Source organism: Setaria italica, chromosome IV, assembly GCF_000263155.2.
Source record: "Setaria italica strain Yugu1 chromosome IV, Setaria_italica_v2.0, whole genome shotgun sequence".
Lineage (NCBI taxonomy): Eukaryota > Viridiplantae > Streptophyta > Magnoliopsida > Poales > Poaceae > Setaria > Setaria italica.
In genome coordinates, this window is record NC_028453.1 from 7,069,736 (window position 1) to 7,091,985 (window position 22,250).

General features: G+C 44.4%; 1 protein-coding gene across 1 annotated transcript; it reads left to right on the forward strand.

Annotated features, from left to right (window-relative positions):
• Positions 1-6,011: 6,011 nt before the first annotated feature.
• On the forward strand, positions 6,012-13,239 carry LOC101757688 (choline/ethanolaminephosphotransferase 1). Its single transcript, XM_004964883.3, has 18 exons — positions 6,012-6,342; positions 7,426-7,435; positions 7,522-7,572; positions 7,723-7,800; positions 8,712-8,787; positions 8,869-8,891; positions 8,966-9,066; positions 9,504-9,598; positions 9,715-9,789; positions 10,028-10,103; positions 10,611-10,674; positions 11,135-11,175; positions 11,274-11,358; positions 11,833-11,895; positions 11,985-12,043; positions 12,141-12,193; positions 12,748-12,820; positions 12,901-13,239. Exons 1-18 carry the CDS (start codon positions 6,206-6,208, stop codon positions 12,920-12,922), a joined length of 1,182 nt encoding a protein of 393 aa, XP_004964940.1. The 5' UTR covers positions 6,012-6,205; the 3' UTR covers positions 12,923-13,239.
• The last annotated feature ends 9,011 nt before the right edge of the window (positions 13,240-22,250 follow it).

The window sequence follows — 22,250 nt, forward strand, 5'->3', positions numbered from 1 at the left end:
ATCTAGCTATACTCAGCCACTCGAGGTTAGAACAACCTGACAGCATATCTTGAAGGTCCTTTCTATTGACATGCAGCAAGTACAGGTCAAGCCTTTTGAGCTTTGGAAAACCACTGAACTGGGATGGTAACTTGAAAGATACAAAGCTTAGTTGAATTTGCTGCAGACGGGACATGGTTTCCCCATCAAGAAGTTCAAAGGGGAATATATATCGTTCAGTGTGCTCCAAATAATTTTCTGGCACTAAATCAAGAGCTAGATTCTTTGTCCACGATGCTGCTGCAAAACTGACCCAATTGTCCAGATGAACAGGTAGAATTCTGTCGAACTCGACTTTGATCTCGAGGGTTTCAACCACCTTGCCATGGTGCAGTTTTAAGACTCGATTTACATTGTCAATGAACTTCAGAGTACGATACTTCCCTGACATGTATTTTCCATACATTTTACTGCCATCAAACCTTAGTTTTGAGTGAATCATCCCTTTGTTTGCCCATTTGCTTGAAAGAACGCTAGACCTTACAGCCTCTTTGAGCTCCAATTTTGAAAATATAATGCACTGCACATCCTGCAGCAAAGTAAAGCAAATTATCATGTTTGCAAATTTAATCTTATACTCAAACACCAGTCTGAAAAGGAGAAATTGGACACACCTCTGGAAGGTCTTCAAACTGAACATCATATTTTCCCTTTTCGCAGATTCGTTTGCGGAACCAAAGATATGATCTCTTTCCTCTGCCAGGATTTTGGGTTAGGGTGGTCCAATTTAAAAAAAATACCACAAAAATAACATGCCAACATACAAGTATATAATTTACTAAAAGCACAATACGGATAATTTAAAATTTGCCTTAACAGAAGCTTTGTACATTGGCCAGCTATTGCATATGCACAGGCCTATTAGGCTGCACTTTGTGGGGTTACATGAGCTGACAAAAACTTAGGGAAAGCCAGGGCCCACCTGCTATACCCATTAGACTGCCCCTTACATTGTTCTTTGTTCCGATGCTACATTAGACATTGCTAACTGTCAAGTTTCCCTACAATGTGCATTGTTTCCCTTTAGTTTAATTTCCACTGAGTGGATCATTTTTTTTTTGTTGCAGGCGCTGATAGTTGAGGGACCTGATCAGTGATCACCTGAGCGTGGCATAATGCAGGTGTAGAAAGAGGATAAATTCTTCCATTCTGGATAGTTTTTTTGCAAGTCACAATTAGACCAATCACTGGTACAAATCCTTTGATAATCAGTTTGAACAGCATGGTTCTACTTAATGCAAGCGTGCAACAGCAAAAACTAAGGATGCTGACACTATCCAAAATCTGAACCCACTGATAGAAGATTATACAAGTTGGTTGGTTCCCAGAGTTCGGCGAGCCAATACCTAATAGTGAAGAAGATATGGTTAATCCAATAGTAGCGACATTTAAGAATTGCTACTAGGTAATGCCTGCATATTTAGAAGAGTATATGGTGGTTCAGCAAACTGGTTACCTGCAATTCTTGGCGTGAGGAAATTCTTTGATGAACGTACCCTAAATGATGTTCCAGCTATTGCATTTGCACAGGCCTATTAGGCTGCACTTTGTGGGGTTACATGAGCTGACAAAACTAAGGGTAAGCCATGGCCCACCTGGTATACCCATTAGACTGCCCCTTGCTACATTGTTCTTTTGTTCCGGTGCTACATTAGACATTGCCAACTGTCAAGTTTCCCTAACAATGTGTGGACGACAGTTGTTGAACACCATAGCATGCATTCATTGTTTCCCTTTAGTTCAATTTCAACTTCTTTGATGAACGTACCCTAAATGCTGTTGCACTTTTGTATATTCTAAACACCCAAAATCCTGATCATAAGTTAACACTAGATGCTAGTTGGAAAATCACGGGAGTATCGTACGAAAGTCGAGGCATCTTTTGTTACACATCACATTATCCCAATCTAGTGGCAATGCAGACATTTAAACACTCAATCAAAGCATACGTGTGGATGATTTGGTTCAAAGGTATATATACCTAGTTGTAGTGCGACCGGAGCCTCCGCTCGAAGATTTGCTGCGGAAGCGGGCTAGGGCGCCGCGAGCGTACTGGGCGAAGTCGCAGGCGCCGACCACGATGTGGGTGACGCCGACCACGATGTGGGTGACGCCGACCACGGTGTCGGTGGCGATGACGACCTTGTCGCCCAGAGGCATCGACTCATCCTCGCCCAGGCCCTCGCGAGCTTCCTTGATGCGCCTCAGCGCGCTACCGACGCGCTCCACCCCGTAGCCGAGGCGCAGCAGGCCGCCGGCGACGCCGGGGCCGGGCAGATCGTAGCTGTAAACGATGACGCGATCCGCGGCGGCGGCGTCTTCGTAGCGGCGGCGGCGCATGTTAGCCTCGGTCCCGTGCGCCACCGCCGACATGGTGCGCAGCCTCGCCTGCATGGCCACGGATTCGATCGCTCTTGGTTCGCCGCGCACGAGGGCGGTGGTCGGATGGCGGCTAACCGGCTGCCTTAGGGGAACCGAAAACGGACGAGAGATCGGTTCAATAAAAAAACGGATGAGAGATTGTAGAGTCGGGTTGAATATATCGCGATGATGACTGGTGACGAGTGCGGAGTCCAGAACGAACTGGTTCGCAATTATTAGTTATCCAACCCTACCATACCCTTCGTGGAAAAACAGACCAATTTCACTTCAAATTTAATCCAATTTTGCTTATTTTGAGGGAATTCCTCCCATCCACCTTGCAAATGTGCAACTTAGCATTTTGTTTATTTCTCGCTATAAGGATGATCAAATATCAAAATAAATGAACTCTTAAACTCAAAGAAGGGATAAATTGGTATAATGTAACTTCTACTAGCAACTTCTATGGAATGTATCAATACTAAAGTGAAATGACTAAATCTTATGAAATTTATTTTCATAATAAATCAATATACAAATTTCAATCTCCCCTTGTTTACTTCACCCCCAACTCCCAACTTTGACACTATGCAAAAAGAAGATTCCCCATCACATCAAACTTGCGGTACATGCATGGAGTACTAAATGTAGACGAAATTAAAAACTAATTGCACAGTTTTGTTGTACTTTGTGAGACGAATCTTTTGAGCCTAATTAGTCAATATTTGGATAATAATTCACAAATACAAACGAAACCCTACAGTGTGCTACAGTGCTGTAACAGTAATTTGTCACCTCCCAATTTTGCCAAGTAAACATGGGCTTACATTGTCAATATAAATAACACTTTATGTATTAATGTAAAAGTCTAAATATTTGAATATTAAAAACTATAAAACTATAACAACCAAAATTTAGGATTGAAATAGGTAGAATATAGCTAACGGCCTACTACCGCCTCCTCCTGCAAATGAAAAGTATGAAATCTTGTCCTACAATAATTAGTGCGCCATTTCTATTATGGCATAATGCAACAACTATGAGTTGTTTTACAAAATATAGTTCTTTACCAAAGCCATCGTGCCATCTTATATCGGATTTTTATTGAGGAGGGATATCAAAGGCAAGTGTATTCTTCAATTATATGAGGATAAAACTAATGGCTAGATATTTTTTTCTTCTAGAATTTTTCAATTAGGTGAGATGGGGAGAACAATGGATGTAATTATATAAGTAGGGACATCAAAAAACGTATGTCTTTATTTAGTTACACAAGGACGGAATTGATGGGCGGATAGTTTTGCTTCTCTAGATTGTTTTTTGGTTTAGAGAGAGAGAGGTTTTTCTTCTTGTATTAATAAGTGGTTTTTGTGTGTTTATATCTTACTTGTGTTTGAGATGGTTAATTCGATAGATCACGTCGTGTAAGCATTTTTATGATAATATATATGTCCAATCAATACCAACTAACATCCATTTACTTTAACATATTGATTGAATATATCAATATGGATTATGGATTTATTCTACTTAACTATTAATAGAAAACTGCCGCAAAACTCTATTCAACCATGAGCACAATTTGATTTGCAAAACAAAAGTTAAACATAAATCATCCATACAAACAATTAAAAAAAGGGTTGTATAACATCATATCCTTTGAGGGAACAAGTACTAAACAAATAATGAAAGTAAATAACAATAATTTTCATTCAATGTTAGTTTAAGGATACATAACTTTCTAGTGAGGGCTCTTTCATGCATAAACTCTCCAATGGTGATATGGCTTTGTTCTTGTTAGTTTGAGATCCATGTTGTTCAGCATTCTTAAATTTCTATCCTAATTTTAAATGTTCAAGTTGTGATTGTTGTTGACGGGTAAATAATACATGCAATTGCTCTTGACTAGAAGAGATATAAGTTCTGATGGTGTCCAATTGAACCTCAAGCAACTGCATGTATTTTTCTTTTGATTCGATCCATATCCTTAACAATTAGTTTTTCTCAACTTTTATTGTGCTATCTTTGTAGTCAACAAATAGACATGTTGAATCACTTCAGCTACTCCAAGTCTATGGACATGTTCAATCACTTCAGCTACTCAAGTCTTATAAAGGTTCATCATATGTTTTCTACTACTTTGGAGTCAGATGGTCCAAAACATCTACTAGCATTTAATCTTTACCTCAAATGAAAGCAACAATTTAAGCTTCTTCGATATTACATAATAAAACTCTATGTGGTTGATCAGAAGGTTTTGCCCAAGTATGATTGGTACTTGTTGATGCTCTTTGGTAGCCTATCGTGGCATGGATTAAATAATAGAAACTAAGTAAAATATATTTGTTGATTCTTTCTCTATATGTTTGGGTGCTCTGACCTGTGTGCGAGTGACATGATAATTTTTAATAAGTAACTAAAAACCTTGTCAATTCCCTGTGTAATGTTGTTTCTGTGTGCAAAGCTGTTCTCTGAAGATTATTTTTCTAGTAGAGTGATGTCGATGCCCAACATTTTTGTAATGCTGAAATTACATGCTTTTGCCACAAATTAAACATTTTTGGATATTATTTTATGATCAATTGATTCAATTATTAGATGCGATATTGCAAAAGTAATACCTGGGATACATAACATATTTCAAACCTTTTTGAACAAAAATAGGGCAACTATTGGAGTAATGGGTGTTTTTTTTCCCAAATCTTTGTTTGGAAGTGCCCAATCTTTGATTGTTGGGAGTGAAAATATTAGAGACTCTTGAAGATACTTTAAGGTGTGCTTGTTGAAGTGTGGTATTAATAATGTTAGTGGTAGGTATACCGCGAGATCCACAAAAGCTATTCCTTATCACGGATAGAAAAGATATTTGGATTCATCAATTGTTTAAAATTGCAACCTTAGTAATAAAGTACTAAAGTTTACGCGATGGATAGTCATGGTCTCATTCTCACCGGTTACCACTTTGGTGGGAGATTTAAAAAATCTACGGTATTATCATGCTTCAAGTTGTAGTTCTACTCATCAGTAGAAAAGAAAGCATATATCTGCATTGCACCGGCTGAACTATGATATTAAGCCACGGTAAAGAGTCGTTTTAGCTTAAGGTGAGTTCATCCTCATTTCCTCGTGACCTTGATACGCTAATTTCGTTTTACTTTATTTTTAAAAAATCTCTAGCTACTAACTTTTTTTCCTGCTCGTTGCATCTCATTTGAGCGGCTACTGCTGTAGCTATGCTACCTGTGCAGCCTAGCCATTCGACTGCATGCCAAAATAGCAGCACAGCTGCTTGCAGTCCGGCTAGCTGGCTGGGAGCAGTTGTTGAAGAAGCTGCTGCTGTGCTGTAGGGAATGCTGGCTTCTGTTGTGGCTGCTGCAGCTGCAGCTGCTGTGCCGGGCAGGACCATAATCTTTGCATAGCCGGGCCGGGCCGGCCTCATTTTGCTCAGGTTAGGCAGGAAAAAACAAAGCTTGGTTGATTCTAGTTTGAAGACTACATGGACAGCCGGACAGGTGTCGAGCCCCCGCGAACCAAAAAATTGCCGAATCCCGTACTCAACAGATGCGGTCCCCACACCCTCACGGACGCGTGACGCCGAATATACCCACGCCTTCGATCCGCACCCCGCCTCCTCGCGATCTTGCGGAACCAGCGCCGCCACCCCACCACTCCAGTCCAGCACCGCCGCAACCGCGCCCCCTTCTCGGCCCTTCCAGGAGCTTCCAGGCCCCCAGGCGCCCCCTCCACCTCCGACCACCCCCGCTCCCGCCGCCGACCGGCCGGCCGCGAGCCCGACCGAGCAGGGATGGGTTTCATCGGCGCGCACGGCGTGGAGACGCTGAAGCGGTACAAGTACAGCGGAGAGGACCGCTCGGTGGTGGCCAAGTACGTGCTCCAGCCCTTCTGGAGCCGATGCGTCACCCTCTTCCCGCTCTGGATGCCGTGAGTAGCCGCTCCCCTTCCCCCCTCCTCCTCGCTCCCTGGCGCGCCGCGTGCGCGCCAACGCGCGACCAATTGGTTGAATGGTTAAAACCGCGCGCGCCTGCGATCCGCGGGGATAGGCTGTTCATTGCGTTCATAGTTACGATTCCGCTGTTCGGAAGGTGTTCCCTGCTGCGTGGGTTGTTACTGGTCCAGTAGTTGCTGCTGGATTGCTGCGTCTCCCTAGCTTGTAACTTGGAACGAGTGCTGGTTAGTACGGTATGCCGAATAGGAGATGTTTGTGTTTAGTGTTGTTGTGGAACTTGCGAATTTGGAAATGCACAGGACGCCGTATGCGGTGTTCCACACAGAATCACTTTTGAGAGGGAATGTTCAGAAGTTAAGCATACACAAGCAGTAGGGGACTGATGTGACTGACTTCTGCTTGCTATCTAAAATTGTATAGCTGAGACAAGTAAGTTTTTTTGTGTATGTGTGTCATGTCCAGGTGGCATACTGTTGCCATTTTTCAGTTGCCAGTGGATTCTATGCTAATTGCTCTAAACAGAGCAAGAATAAATTGCATGCGCTGAACAGCCTCTGAGAGTTATGCACATGTGGTGTAACTACTGTTGTTCATAGATGAAATATATGGGGGTGAGCTGATGCACAAATTTTCCTTCATATATCTGGGCAATGATCAGCAAGTTCTCGCCTACCTGCCTAGTGTAGACACATCTTTACCTGTAAACTACATTTTGTTTGGTCACTCCCTTGTGGGGCCGATGGAAGTAATAACTTTCCAAAATGTTCGCCTTCCTGGTGTAAGCATACTTCCATATTTGAGCACTATGTTTTGAGTTTTTACTGCTTCCATATATGAGCTGTATGTTTTGACTGCACGATTTTCTTGTGCAACCAAGCAATTGTAGCCTGGACAGCAAAGGGCTCTTAAGCCCCATGTTGCAGACATCTAATTATTAGTAAATTAAGCTTTAGCCCTGTGCAAACATTAATTTTCATATTGCACTTTGTTCTTTCCTCACCAAAAGTTGTGCACTAACTTATAATTTTCTAAATTTGTATGCATGGATTCACAAATAGACCAAACATGGTAAGAGATTGATGACCACATTGTCAATTCTTCGTTGGATTCATCTCACCTGGTGCAGCAAATGGTTATGCTTTCCGACATTTCAGATCACACTTACAGGATTTACATTTCTGGTTCTATCAGCGCTGCTTGGTTATGTAAGTGTCTTCCCTGCTTGAACTAGTCTGTCTTGTTTTGCTGTTAACAAAGCTACTAAGATCCCAACCTGTGCAGCTTTTGAAGCGTTCAATATTTCATGATAGTGCCCTTCATTTTCTTACTCGTTTTAATGGTAATCAAATCTGCAGATATATTCACCTCGTCTTGACACTGCTCCCCCTAGGTGGGTCCATCTTGCCCATGGATTACTTCTCTTCTTGTACCAGGTTTGTGACCAATCATAAGTCTAAATGGGCAATCAAGTCTTCGTTCTGATTCTTTTTTCCCCCTCATTTGATTACCAAATATTAATGCACTGCTTATGCAAAAGTATTTAATTTGAAAGCTTTGCAATGACCCTGCTTTTCCTATATTAGGATTTAATTTCCTACCAAGAGGGACAAGGGCCTGGGAAGCCAAGGGTATTGTGTCAGTGTTAATGTGAGTTTAGTATTAGTGGGTGACTAATGAGTAAATAGCATAGCTGCCTAGGGATAGAAATGTGATTGTTTGTGGTTGAATTTTGATTTCCATGTCAGCTTTCACAGAACAATTTTTGTAGCTTTGTTGCAGGTCCAATTCCAATTTAAACATGCTTTAGAGCAGTCAAAATTAGTAGTCATTTACAGAAAAGGAAACAAAATGTGTTTCATGTAGTGAAATGAGAGCAAACTACTCTTTTTGGCTTGATACTGATTAGCACTTAACCTGTGCCCTTTCTGGTGGTTTTGTATTGCTATGAAGGTGTCTGATATAAACATAAGATTTTCTGAACTTTTAAGACGTGATTGCTAAACTGGTTTGTTGGGCTCATACTATCATGCTCACAACATCCAAATCCCTTAATAAACAATTGTGGCGTAATATCTTATGTTCTTGAGATATGGACAGTTTTACTTGGCAAATTCTAGCCCATTCATATTCATATTATTTGTTGAATGTATTTTACATGTATTTCCTTATGGACATTAAAAAGAAGTTCAGAACTTGCTTTCTTGTCTGCTGGTATGCACAGCAGTTCACAAGTTGTCTAAATAAAGTGAAGAATATGAGCTTCTTCAATTTTTAGAGAGTGGTATGGTATAATATTTTGCCTTACAGCATCTGCTTTAATGGTATAATATTGCCTCCATGCTAGACTTTTGATGCTGTTGATGGTAAACAAGCAAGGCGTACTAGCTCATCAAGTCCTCTTGGAGAACTTTTTGATCATGGTACCTTTTTCTAGCCCTCATTCTCTTTCTTCTCTCTCTATTAGTATGGCACCTTAATATCTCTGGATTGTTATTTTACAGGATGTGATGCACTTGCCTGTGCTGTAAGGATTTTCTAAGCTCTTTCACCTTGCCCTCCTCCTTTGACTTTTGATATATTTCTCTGATTTGTTGTTAGTTTGAAGCCTTGGCTCTTGGAAGCACCTTGATGTGTGGAGGATGGACATTCTGTTTCTGGGTGGTTGCTGCTGTCCCGTTCTATCTTGCAACCTGGGAACAGTAAGATCCTTGCTACTCAATTAGTGTGTACATACTCTATATTTGAGTAAGATTTGCTCTCTTTTTTCCCCAAAAATCTTACTATGCTTTCTGATTGTTCGATCAAATGATTATATTTGCAATGTTCATTACTAGGCTTATAAGCTTTGTACCTACTGTGGTATTAAGTTATCTTTAGCGTTATCTAGTGTGCATGTCACTGAATTTCTTTTGCATGTCATTGTACTCTATGGAATCTGGTATTTTTGAGGAAAAAAATCATTTTTCTATATTGGCAACATTAAGAAAATCTACTTGTTCCAATCAGTGCTTAATGTATTGTTGGACTGAGGTTGTTAATGTTTAATTTTTCATAGCTTCTGCTACCCATTGATATTAGTATATTATAACCTAAGGTCTGGAATGTTGTTTATAAATACTTGCACTTGTGTCAACAGCTTCTTTACAAATACACTCATACTTCCTACAATAAATGGACCAACTGAGGGCCTGATGTTGATCTATGTGTCCCATTTGTTTACATTTCTTACTGGTAACCCCCCAACCCCCAAATCTCATTGAGCAATTAATTTTCTTCTTGAAAATTCTATTATATATTGTTCTCGAATAAGAACTTGCACTTAACTTATGTTTGTTCTCTCAATCTAGGCGCTGAATGGTGGGCACAGGATTTTCGGAAATCGCTACCCATTTTTGGTTGGATTCCACTTCCATTTCTTTCTGGTATGTACTGTAGGAACTATCAGATGTCTTCACTGTTTCCTGTGAACACAGCATTACATTTTCCTTTATGCCTTATTCCTATGTTGTTTGACTGCAAGCATATAGGTATTGTTATACTCTTTGCTGCAGTATGATATCTGTTTCTTTTAATCAACTGGATCTGTTTGCCAGCAAGTGCAAGCGCTCAAGTAACAATTACTGTAATTGTCTCTAAACTTCTTTCTTTTGTTTGTTTCAGAAATCGAAATCCCCTTATATGTTATTGTGCTGATTCTTATGATCATGGGTGCTGTTATACCTACTGTTAGATCCAAGTAAGCCTGTATTCCTTCCTCTCTTTTTTCCCCAGGTGACTTTGTGATAGTTCCATAACATGAAGTGGGATCTGCTAACATTGTGTCTATGATCTTATTGTTGCAAATGATTGATTCTCCTATTATGTTACCCCACCCAATCCCTCCCAATTTGGAACTGCATGCAAATATTGATCCTTCTATTTTCATGAATCATGCACTCTTTGCAAGTGACTTTGGGATATTAGCCACAGGACATAGCAATAATGATAATTGATAACATAACAGTGCTATGTGTCTCATATTTGGTATAGATGATTGATTATACAAATATGTTACTGTGATACTGTCCTTTGTATTCAGTACCAAAAACTGCTTGCAAATATTGATTTGTCCACTTCCATTACCTTCTGCAAGTGATTTGTGTGACATTTTCCACAAGATGAAGGAAGAGTAATAGTAAATAAACATAAATGTGTTGAACGTCTTAATTAACCTTTGCTTATAAGTGTTTCTCCTGTTGTCCAGTGTCAGTAATGTCCAAGAGGTAGTTGAGGCGCGCAAAGGAAGCATGGCACTGGCATTAGCGATGGTAAACTTTTGACATTTCTCATAAGTAGACGAATATATTTTGTTAATGTTTGAAATTTTACATTGGGTTTTCTACATTGCTTTTGGATATAGTAAGCAATCATCCACCTGAAAATTTTAAGCCCTAAGCAAGTAAGCATGGAATTGTTTGCCTTTTTAGGAAACATGTATTTTTTAGTATTGAGTAGTATAACTTTTTATTTCATTACGTTCATATATGTTCACACTGCAAGTGCTGAAAAAGCAATAGACACAATATTATGAGAACTAGGAACATCTAGTTCCCTCTGGTGCATTTAGCTCCTTAGAGCGTCTAAATTTTGTCAAGCTTAGTTGTTAGTGTTCTTTTAGTTTATATAACGTATTCAAGTCATATTATGAGAACTAGGAACAAACTTATCACTACAGATACCACACGCCATTAGTGTTCATTATTTCTATGTTTGTGTACTTGGCTGCAGATCCTTCCTTTTATTGCGCTGTTAGCTGGAGTTTCTATCTGGTATGGCTATCAGATAACTTATTCTTGTTTATTGCATAGGATCCAGCTTCTTCTGAAATCTGGATGATATAATCAGGTCCCTGTTATGTGTTATGCAGGTGTTATCTTTCTCCTTCGAGTATTATGAGGAACCAGCCACATTTGCTTGTAATTGGAACTGGCTTTAATTTTGGATATTTGGTGGTAAGTTTCATTGCTTTGCTTTTGTTGTTAGACCCTGTAAATCGTTCAATGCAACAGAGATTTATATCTAATTTAAATTTCCAACTTTATTTGCAAAAGTTCCTTGTGACCAACTATTATAAAGTGGGTTTGATTCGACATAGCAGCCTGCGAAACCACTATCCATGTTACGTGTTATCTGTTATCTCAGTTTGATTAGTACTTTAGTCTTACTTGATAATCCCATGCTACCATTAGACTGCTCTTCTGGATATGGAATGTAAGTCCAGCAAAGCAACTGATGACTGAATGAACTATGGATCATAATCGGATGTAATTTTCAGCAGTTGCATGATGTTCTTTATTATTGTGTCATTGTGTGGTTTCATTGAGGGGCAAAACCAGCACAAAATATTAAGCCATGGTCAACTCTTTTTATTTCTCTCTCGAATTACTGTTCACCATCTCATAATGTGAATAATCATGCATGGACAGGGAAGAATGATACTTGCCCATTTGTGTGACGAGCCCAAAGGTCTAAAATCTGGGATGTTCATGGTATATGACTCTATTTAAGTCAAGTCTTCTCATCTTCACATGCCAAGTGCAGGTCACTTTAAGCACTAACTAAAAATCTTTTATTGCAGTCTTTGGTGTTTCTCTGTTTTCCGATTGCAAATGCTCTTATTGCAAAGATCAATGATGGGTAAACTCTCTACATTTATTCCACCTAGTACCCATAACATCCGAAGTCAACTCTTTTATTATAACTACAGTAAACGTTTCATTTTTCTTACTTGCAGGACACCTTTAGTTGATGAGCTTGTGCTGCTTGTTCTGTATTGTGCATATACAGGTGAACTTGAGCATTTTCAGTTTCACAATTACACTGCGTGGTCATTTTGAAGGAACCCAATGTCTTCCTAGGGAGTAGGCACTAGTATTCTGTTTGTCCATTCCATTCAATAGTATCACACCTTGTGGGACAGAAAGGGCATGGGTAGATTTATAAGGTACTGTTTCAGATAGAAATATGCAATAGAAATATACAATACAAGTGTGTCCAGATTTTGTTTTCTGATTGACTTATACCGAGATAGTGGCTAATGTTTAGTCAAATCTTGCTTCATTTCCTAACGATTGGTCACAGACATGATAAAACTGTCCTACCTTTTCTGTTATCCCTGTTATACTGGGTATGGCCAGGGATCCACATGCATGCATGTGGCATTCTCATGTTCATATCATGTAATTGTGCATCTCACAAAGTTTGCAAAGTTTGGAAACACATCCTATGCAGTATGTTAGGTTCTACCTTCTGCAGTTATGGTCACCTTTTATTTCGATCCTTCTGCCTGCTTATCTGGTCACAATCATCATTTACATATCAGTGTTTCATTTTTCTGACAGTGGGCCTTTACCTACACCTCGCCGTTTCGGTTGTGCATGAAATCAAGGATGCTCTTGGAATCTATTGCTTCAGGTATGGAAACCTATGTTTTACCCTACTATTCAGAAAACTGTTGTGCTTAACTCTTAACCACTTCTTTTCCCTGCTGACAGGATAACGAGGAAGGAGGCTTGAATTTCTTGCGTTCTGGATATATTAGTTAACAAATGCTAGTACGTAGCAACAATTCATCACCATGAACGCTGGAAGTGTGCCCCTGGAAATGCCACAATCACCTGCTGGTTGTTCTGAGAAATATAGGGATTGCAATGCGTAGTTATCTTGGTCATTTGACAGTGACACTGTAATGTACATTATGGGGTTATGGATGTATGGTAGTAAGAGGGCCCTTAGAAGATATGACGAAGGGACGCAAATAGTGTTGGAAAATTAAAATCATGCTTGGAGAAATTGATAGTAGCAGGCGATTGGCTTCGGTTTTTCTCAGTTTATCTGTGCTTAAAGCATGGTTGCCCATCTGCTACTACTGTTTGACTGTTTCTGACTGTTCCTTTAGCTTCGTCGTGATGGATGGCAGGGAGTATGCCAAAGCCTGCGGCCCAAGGCATCTCCCGGCTTTTCTGATTAGCAGTCGACGGCCTCTTTTCGGTAGTGTGGGCCGTTACTTCGAGGAAGAAACAAAACGGCCGGGCTTGGGTTCCGGTTTAAGTTTTCGCTGGGTATCTCCCACTCGCCTCACGGGCTCTTAGCGGCCTGTCATCTGGCCTCTGTAAAAAAGATGGCCAGATATTTAGTGGAGTTTACCAGCTTAGCGATACGGAGCACATTTCCCCCTTTGGGATGTAGGATTGGAAAACGTAGGAATAGGAAAATAATAGGATAGGAATGCATATGAAAAACAGAGGATTGCAAAATGTAGGAAAGTTGTATACACAACCCTTCGGATGAGTTGCAGGAATGGCATAGGAAATTCATGAGTGTTGATTACATTAGCTTTAATTGCTCTAAATTACTCTTGGATGGTGGGGTAGCAATGGCACAGGAAATAATTGACGAAGTGCTTTACCTCGATCCTACGCGTGTGAACGAGAAAAAAGAGGTGTGAGTGGATGTTAAGTTTCCTGTACTTTTCCTCTAAAATGGTAAGCAAAGGAAAATTTCCTATACCATTCCTATGCTCCATTCCTGTGAGCCAAATGCATAAACAGTAGCAATTCCTATAGGATTCCCAATCCTACGTTTTTCCTCCATTTTTCCTACAAACCAAAGGAGGCTTCAAGTTTTCAGGTCTCCTTTGGAACATAAGATTCGTATAGAAATTTTGTAGGGTTTGAATCCTATAGGAATTTTTTTTATACAGCCCTTTGGAACAAAGGATTGGCTATCCTTCGATCCTTCAAAATTCCTATGGAATGGCTCAATCCATAGGAATTTTGAAGAAAATCTGACATGAGGTCCAACCTCTTAAAAATTTTCCTTTGTGACTATCTTTTTTCCTATGTTGTATCCAAACACTCTATTACAAACTTTTCTACATTCTCAATTCTCAATTCCTATAGGATTGCAAATGCCATGCAATTCTATTCCTATGTTTTTCCTATTCCTACATTTGGAATTCCTCCATTTCAAAAGGGCCCTCAACCAATTCCCTTCGCATTCGAAAAGCACAAAAACAACAGCGAGACATGATAAATCTCAACGGCGATGCGGATGCTCGACCACCAGGAAAAGAGTGACCGTGACAAAAAGCGACGTCGGCGGCTTCTCCCGGAGCCGCACGCCGGCCCGGCCCCTCCTCCGCCCCGGCGTCGCGTCGGCTTCCCGCGCGCCCATACCAACCAGGCACGAACCAAATGATTCGCGGTGAAACGGAAACAGCGATGGGTTTGGCTCGCAAAAAGGAGAGGGCTTGGAAGGACGGACGCGCTCGATGGCGGCGTATCCGCGGCAGCAATGATGCGGCGCTTTCTGGATGCGCAGGGGGCCGGTGGATCAGGGAGCACTCCGGCGAGGGGTAGTACTAGCAGACTAGTAGTGGAGTGTGGAGTCGTCGTGGACGACAGGTGCGGCGCTGCCTTTGGAAATAAGGAAATTAGCAGTAGGACTACACGAGTTCCTCATCCCCTCCTTGCGTAAAAGGCGCAACACCCCATACCGCCGTGTACTTGTTTTTCTGATATAAGGCGTGTCCTTGTTCGTACGCCGATCATCTTGGCAGCGCGAAATGATGCAAGCTTCCAATGCGTCCCCATCCAGGATCCATGCACGATTCCATAAAATCATGCTCCGCCGCCATCAGCACAAATCCTCCGGAAACCTTTGATGTTCCATACCACGTGCAATATCGTGAAAAAAAAGAGGGAAAATCAGGGTTTTCTTCGGATGTATTGAGCTCGCATTATTCCAGGCCAAACATGTAGCGCGCTAATGCATGAATGAATGGTACAGCTTCGGGGAGCACGTCGGGCAGTGGCTACCAGAAATGGGGTTCCTTTGCCACAAAGGCTACGGGCGTCCGTTTGTGGCAGCCACAGATCTGGGTGGGCACGGGCGGGCCTTCCCGAGGCCGGCGAGTGGTGACCCTGCTGGCTGCTGCCCCTCGCTGCCCATCGAGCCTCATCATCAGAAAAAAGCCCTCGCCTCCCCCTACTCCCTTTCAGCTCGCCGCAAACGGTAAAGAGGCCACGACGTGTCGTCGCCGGCGGGGCCCGAGCAGCGCTCACGGCGCGCGGCATGTCGTCGGTGTCTCTGTGCGCGCGCACAGGGGAGAGAGAGAGAGAGAGAGAGAGAGAGAGAGAGAGAGAGAGAGAGAGAGAGAGAGAGGCCCCGGCGCAAAGTTACCGTGTCGCACGCGAGCAAAAGCCCTCGGGTCCGTGGCGCGCGTACGGCCGGCCGCCACCGGCCGGCTCGGCTCGTGTCTTTTGCCGACGGGGAGGGGAGGAGGGGAGGGGCCAAAAGATGTGAGAGCGACGGGTGAGTGAGAGATGGATGGGGGGTGGCAGTGGCAGGGCTTTGCGTGTGCCGCCACCGACGCGCGGGACCCGCGGCACGGGGCCAGGCCGTGGCGCTGGTGCGACGCCTTTTGGCGCCCGGCGTCTCGTTGCCGGCACCGGGCCCGGGCCCCGGCCACTTGCTGCTGCGGGAGGCGGGAGACGTTGACAATTACAAACCGGCCGCCGGCCAGGGGACGCTCAACGGCTCGTCTTTTTATTTTTTTACTGGGGGCTTTACTGCCACGATAGTTACCGCGGCTGCGGTTGCGCAGCAGAGCTTGCTAAAAAAACCGTTCGACGGCCTGGTGCTGTGGTACGTGCGGTACTGTTGTCGATCGTCGGTCCCTGGTTCATTGCCGTTTCTCCTTTCCCTTAATTTTCGCGGGGTAGTACGCCGGAGAAGAAGCCTCGCGGGGTAGTACGCCGGAGAAGAAGCCTCCAGCTCCTGGGGCGACCCGGACTGGCCAGTGACCACCGTTCGTTCGTGCCCCCGTGCAGGTGCGCGGCGCCACGAGATCCGACCACAAAACGCACGGCACCCTCTCGCAATTCGCACGCTCGGAACCACCCTCCGCCCCGGCCCGCTGTCTGCCGTCACGGAACCCAACTGTTGTTGTGGGAGGCGCAGCTCGCCCACCTGGAGCCCATGCCTGCCGCCGAGCACGGGACGCACAGTGGCTGGCTAGTGCGACACTGCTTCCGAGCCGGAACCGGGGTGCCTGCGCCGTGCCAGGCGCTACATTACTGCCCCGATCGTAACCGTGCAGCTGCAACGCGAGCCGGGGGTGGAGCGGTGAAGGCCGGCATGGGCGCGTGGCCGAGGAGGGCGGAGCAAATGCGGCTGCCTGGGCTCGATCGGGTGTACGTACACTACTGCGGCCCGCTCTCTACATACACTTCTACCCTACGCTGATCAATCGAGCAGTGCTGGTCTGCTAGAGCGTACGAACAGTCCGTTCCACTGTACCTGTGCATCGCCACAGCCACAGGCTATACGTACGTACTCTGTATACGTAGAGGATCGGAGTAAAGCCCTCGCATGGCTGACTGGCTCCTCACTGTGGTAGGCTAGCTCTACTAGACTACGGTCTTGTTTGCATTAGATATTCGGATGTTAATTAAAAGAACTAAATATGAGCTAATTATAAAACTAATAGCAAAACCCCTAAGCTAAATCGCGAGACGAATCTATTAAACCTAATTAATCCATTATTAGCGAATGGCTACTGTAGCACCACGTTGTCAAATCATAGACTAATTAGGCTTAATAGATTCGTATCGCGATTTAGTCTAGGAGTTATGCAATTAGTTTTGTAATTAACTTATATTTAATACTTCTAATTAGTATCAAACATCCGATACGATAGAGACTAAAGTTTAACCGCTCTCCCGCGCACCCCTACCACTGCTACCATTAACTGCCGCGACCGGTAGTGTCTTCCCCTTTTTGCCCGAACGGATTGCAAAAAAAAAATGAAAGAAAGGCGCACAGTACGTACGCTACTGGGCAGCGCATTTATGAGACGTGCCATTTGTGCTCCTCCGACCCTCCGCCCCCAATAATTCACGGCGGCACGAGAAGCCTCTGAGGCTGAGAGCCATGCATTGCTCCACCAGCCGTATGGGCCGGGGCTTCGTTTCGGCTACAGACCCCGGCCTCGCATTCGCATCTCTCGCGTCCTGTTCTACTACGGCGAGCGGGCGTTGTGGACTCTAGGGTACCTCAGTACCTCTGTGTACGTGGCGATAGTAATTTTTGGTCGCGGATCTTGACCGGAATCTTGTCACGGGCAGGGCGTGCATGTGCGAAAAAAACCTAATCATGCGGCGTTATTGCGGTACATTGTTTGCCGGTTCTCCTACGTGCCTCTATGTACAGGCGTAGTACAGCCTATGCGCCCAGTCGTCCTTCTTCCCGGGACACGACCGTATGCTAGCTTGGGCTTGGACGCTTGGTAGCGGTAGTGCGGTACCGACACCACTGTCCACTCTGGACTGATGGAGCCGACGTATTATTGAGTGGCTGGCTTGTACCGACAAAATGCATGGTGTTTCCTTGTATTTTACGTTTCCTAAGGCATGGAAATGATGAGAAATACTCCCGCTCTCTACCGCACCGGTACACCCAGCACCTACTAGTCTGTAATCTGTAGCGCGCTTCTCGCCTTCAGTCTCTGATGTGACGCACGGACCAAGCAGCGCCATCCGGCCACTGCACGCTGCACGGCAGGGCGCTATGGCAGTTGGCACTACACCTACGCTGCTGGAGTGCTGGACTGCGAATCTGCGGACGGGCGCGCGCGCGCAAAGTGGAGCAGCTGAAGCTGTGAGTTGACTCCTCCCTGCGCTAGCAGCGCAGGGTTTTCAGGCTTCCCTGCTCGTGCATGCATGCGCCAGCAGTGCCACCATGGATTGCAAGTACCAAGGCGAGGCGAGAGAGCGAGGAACCGCGCCGAACTGGAGTGGAAACGGATGGACAGTTGAGAGGAGATCACTGCTCACACCTCGGCCGGGCGCGTGCCTGCCTGGCCGGATGCCCGAGCGCCGCGAGTGAGTGACAGTACGAGTCGTCGTCTGCCGAGCATCTATCTGGACGCGACCTTTTCTACTGCGATATACTCCCGCGGCCGCGCCCGTGGTAGCAGCTACAGTACATGACACGTCTCCGTCGCCCCAAAGCGCACCTGCCTTTTGGCTTTGGGCTCGCGAAAGAAAACACACACGAAGAGTTCGAGGTCCGAGCGAAATCGAGCAGTGACCGGCGGATTTGCGCGGCCAAATACGGGGGACCGAATCTCCTGAGCTCCCCCTGCCTGCTGCAGGCGCCGGTGGCGTCCAATCGATCCGAGCACGGGTGTTGGGATACAAACACGTTAAACTTTCGTACGAGATATTCGGATGCTAATTAAAAGAATTAAATATAAACTAATTATAAATTTAATTGCACAAATGGAGTCTAATTCGTGAGAAGAATCTATTAAAGTTAATTAATTCATCATTAGCAAATGGTTACTGTAGCACCACATTATCAAATCACGGACTAATTAGACTTAATAGATTCATCTCACGAATTATACTCAAACTGTGCAATTATTTTTATAATTAGACTATATTTAATATTTCTAATTAGTATAAGCATCCTATGTCACAGATACTAAAGTTTAGCACGGGTATCAAACACCCTCGCGGCTAGGCTAGGCTTTGCATGCGAAAGCGGCATGATTAGCTCGCGGGATGCGATCCCCCGGCCGGCGAGTCTTTTAAAACTCCGTCGCGTGACGGATTTGCTCCCGCCGGCTAGGTTAGCTAGCTCGCTTTCCTCGCGATCCACATGCTAAATTGCTAATAATGGCCCCCTGGAGAAAAGGCTGCGTCACTATCAGGGCGAATCATAATACGGGCGGGCAGCTCATTATAATATCCCCGCCTTTTTTTAGTTTTTCATTGTCGGAGCTCAGCTCCTGTACCCGTATCAGGGGATTAGGGGGTGTTTGATAGGAGCTCGTAAACTTTAGAAGGGTCGCATCGGATATTTGGACGCTAATTAGGAGGATTAAATATAAGCTAATTATAAAATTAACTGCAGAACCCCTATACTAATTCGCGAGACGAATCTATTAAGATTAATTAATCCATCATTAGCAAATGGTTACTGTAGCACCACACTATCAAATCATAGATTAATTAGGTTTAATAGATTTGTCTCACGAATTAGACTCCATCTGTGCAACTAGTTTTGTAATTAGACTATATTTAATACTCATAATTAGTATCAAACATCCGATGTGACCGGTACTAAAGTTTTGGAGGGTGTATCCAAACACCCCCTAAAGGCCTTTAGGACGCTTGCTCCTTCCGACACGAACAGGCAAAAAACCCAGCCTGATTAGATGTCTCCTCAGCCGGCCTCATGAGTGACGAGTAAGCCCGCTGTCACGAGTAGATGATGATCAGGGTTAGGCCGGTCTCACCGGGAAGTTTCAGAAGAGTTTTATGGCATTAAATTCAATGCCACATCAGAAAATTGTTGACTTGGCACGCTAATTAATAGAGAGAATTTCATCGTATGAGGGCACGTACAAAGGGCAACTACGAGCTGTCACTTTTACAAAAACGACCTCCTCTCTCCCAGGCGACGGGTGCGCCGTCACCTCGCGAGACGACGGCGACGTCCCATGCTCCGAGGCGGGAATAGACGCCGCAGCACCGTTGTAAGGCCCTCGTCTCCATCGACCGCACACTCGGATCCCGCGCGGACAACAACTGATTTGGGCGCGCGCTTGGTACTGCTCGCCTCGCCTCTTTGCTCGCCAAGCTTGCCCAGCTAGCCGCCAGGCTACTTTCCTGCGTCGAGCAAGCTCCTCGCATGCTCACGCGGGCCACCAAGAGGAGCTCCGCCGCCGCCAATTCGACCTCTGTATGTGCTGAATCAAGCTTCGCAGCCGCCGAATCGACCTCCGCCGCTGTCGATTCGAGCTCCACAAGCGCCGAATCGACCTCCGCAGGCATTAAATTGACCTCTGCCGCTGCCGAATCGGCCCCCTCTCGTGCGCCATGGCCAAGCTGGGGCTGCAGGCTGTTGATCGGGCACGAGGCACTGCCGCCGCACATCGCGCAAGGAGCTAGTGCGCTCGCTCTATGATCTTCTGGCTTCCCCTCTCTACTGGCTCTATGGCGTGGTTCTGATGGAAATTCGGTTCAAGGAACCTCGTCTTCCCTGGTTGTTGCTGAATGTAAACACATTCTTGTTGCGAATACGTAGGTGCGCTGATGCAGCGCACACCAGGTGCTTGATGATATGCCTACAAAGAGTTTTCAGTCCCCTCTTTCTGTTGTCTTCCCACGCCTAATTGCATTGTTTGTTCTCTGATTTAGGCATCACGATTTGGTCCTGGTCGAGCATCCGCAGGCTGAAGAGGTTCTCCAGTTCTCAACTCACCTAGAAAGGTTCTGCGCTATTTGCAAATTGGTGATCCCATCGCTGGAAGCATCATGGAAACCTGACGATTGTGATCATGTCATCTGCATTACCTGCCTATGGCGATATGCACCAAAGACAGAGGCCACCGGGCTGCCTAGGTTGTGCTTTGCTGTGTGAAATTTGTAACGTTAGATGTGAACCTGTGCTTGAGGTGTGAACTTGTGCTTGAGGTGTGAACATGTGCTTATTGTGACATATTCCAGTATAAATACATGGCCATCGGTGGCACTGTGCATAGATGCTTGTTTTCTCCACATTCCTGTCAATGTCGACTGAATCCACTGATGAAGAACTGGTACCTAAAGCCCTATCCGGTGATGAAGCACCTGATGCAGCCATCAAAGAAGATGATGAGGGCCTGTCCGCTGAACATGAAGATTTTGATCCAGCGGAGGTATACACACTTGAAGATTTCATTGTTGAGGATGCAAGATTAGAAGAATTTCGGAGGAAAATCGGCGACAAGATTAAGGCTAAGTGTCAAGGGGAATCATCTGAACCACCTCGCCGTCGCCGTCGTCAAAGTGGGCCAAGAAGGTACATACCACGTAATCGAGAAGCTGGTCACGATGATCTTGTTGTAAATTATTTCTCTGCAAATCCTATCTACACCGATGAAATGTTCTGTAGGAGATTCCAGATGTCGAAACCTTTATTCCTCCGAATTGTGTCAACGCTCAGTAATTGGGATCCTCTTTTCACCCGAAGAGTGGATGCAACCGGTAGAGATGGACACTCACCCCTTCAAAAGTGTACTGCAACTATTCGAATGCTAGCATATGGCTCCCCGGCTGACCAACTTGATGAGGTATTAAAGATTGCAGCGAGCACATCTTTACTATGCTTAGGAAAATTTGCCCAAGGAGTGATAGAGTGCTTTGGTGCGGAGTATATGCGGCCTCTGAGAAGTGATGAACTAGAAAAAAATCTACAAGATAATGAGTCCCATGGTTTTCCGGGTATGATAATAAGCATTGAATGTATGCATTGGACGTGGAAGAATTGCCCTAAAGGTTGGGTCGGCATGTTTACTCGTGGTGACAAACGTGTTCCTACTATGATCCTTGAAGCTGTTGCATCACGAGATCTTCACATATGGCATGCATTTTTTTGGTACTGTTGGGGCCTATAATGATATCAATGTGCTAAATAAGTCACCGCTATTCATTGAGGCGATAAAAGGAGAAGCCCCTAGAGTACAATATATTGTAAATGGAATGCAATATGACACATGATACTATCTTGCTGACGGGATTTATTCAGAGTAGGCTGCTTTCGTGAAGACAATATCAAAACCTCAAACAGAGAAGCACAAATTATATGCACAACATCAAAAAGCGGCAAGGAAGGATGTTGAGTGCGCATTTGGTGTCTTACAGTCTTGTTTTGATATTATTAAACGTCTGGCACGGTTATGGAAACGGGATGATGTTGTTAATATCATGCAAGCTTGTATTATCCTCCATAATATGATAGTCGAAGATGAGAAGAAGTTGGTCAAAATGCCATTAGATTTGAACAACAATCC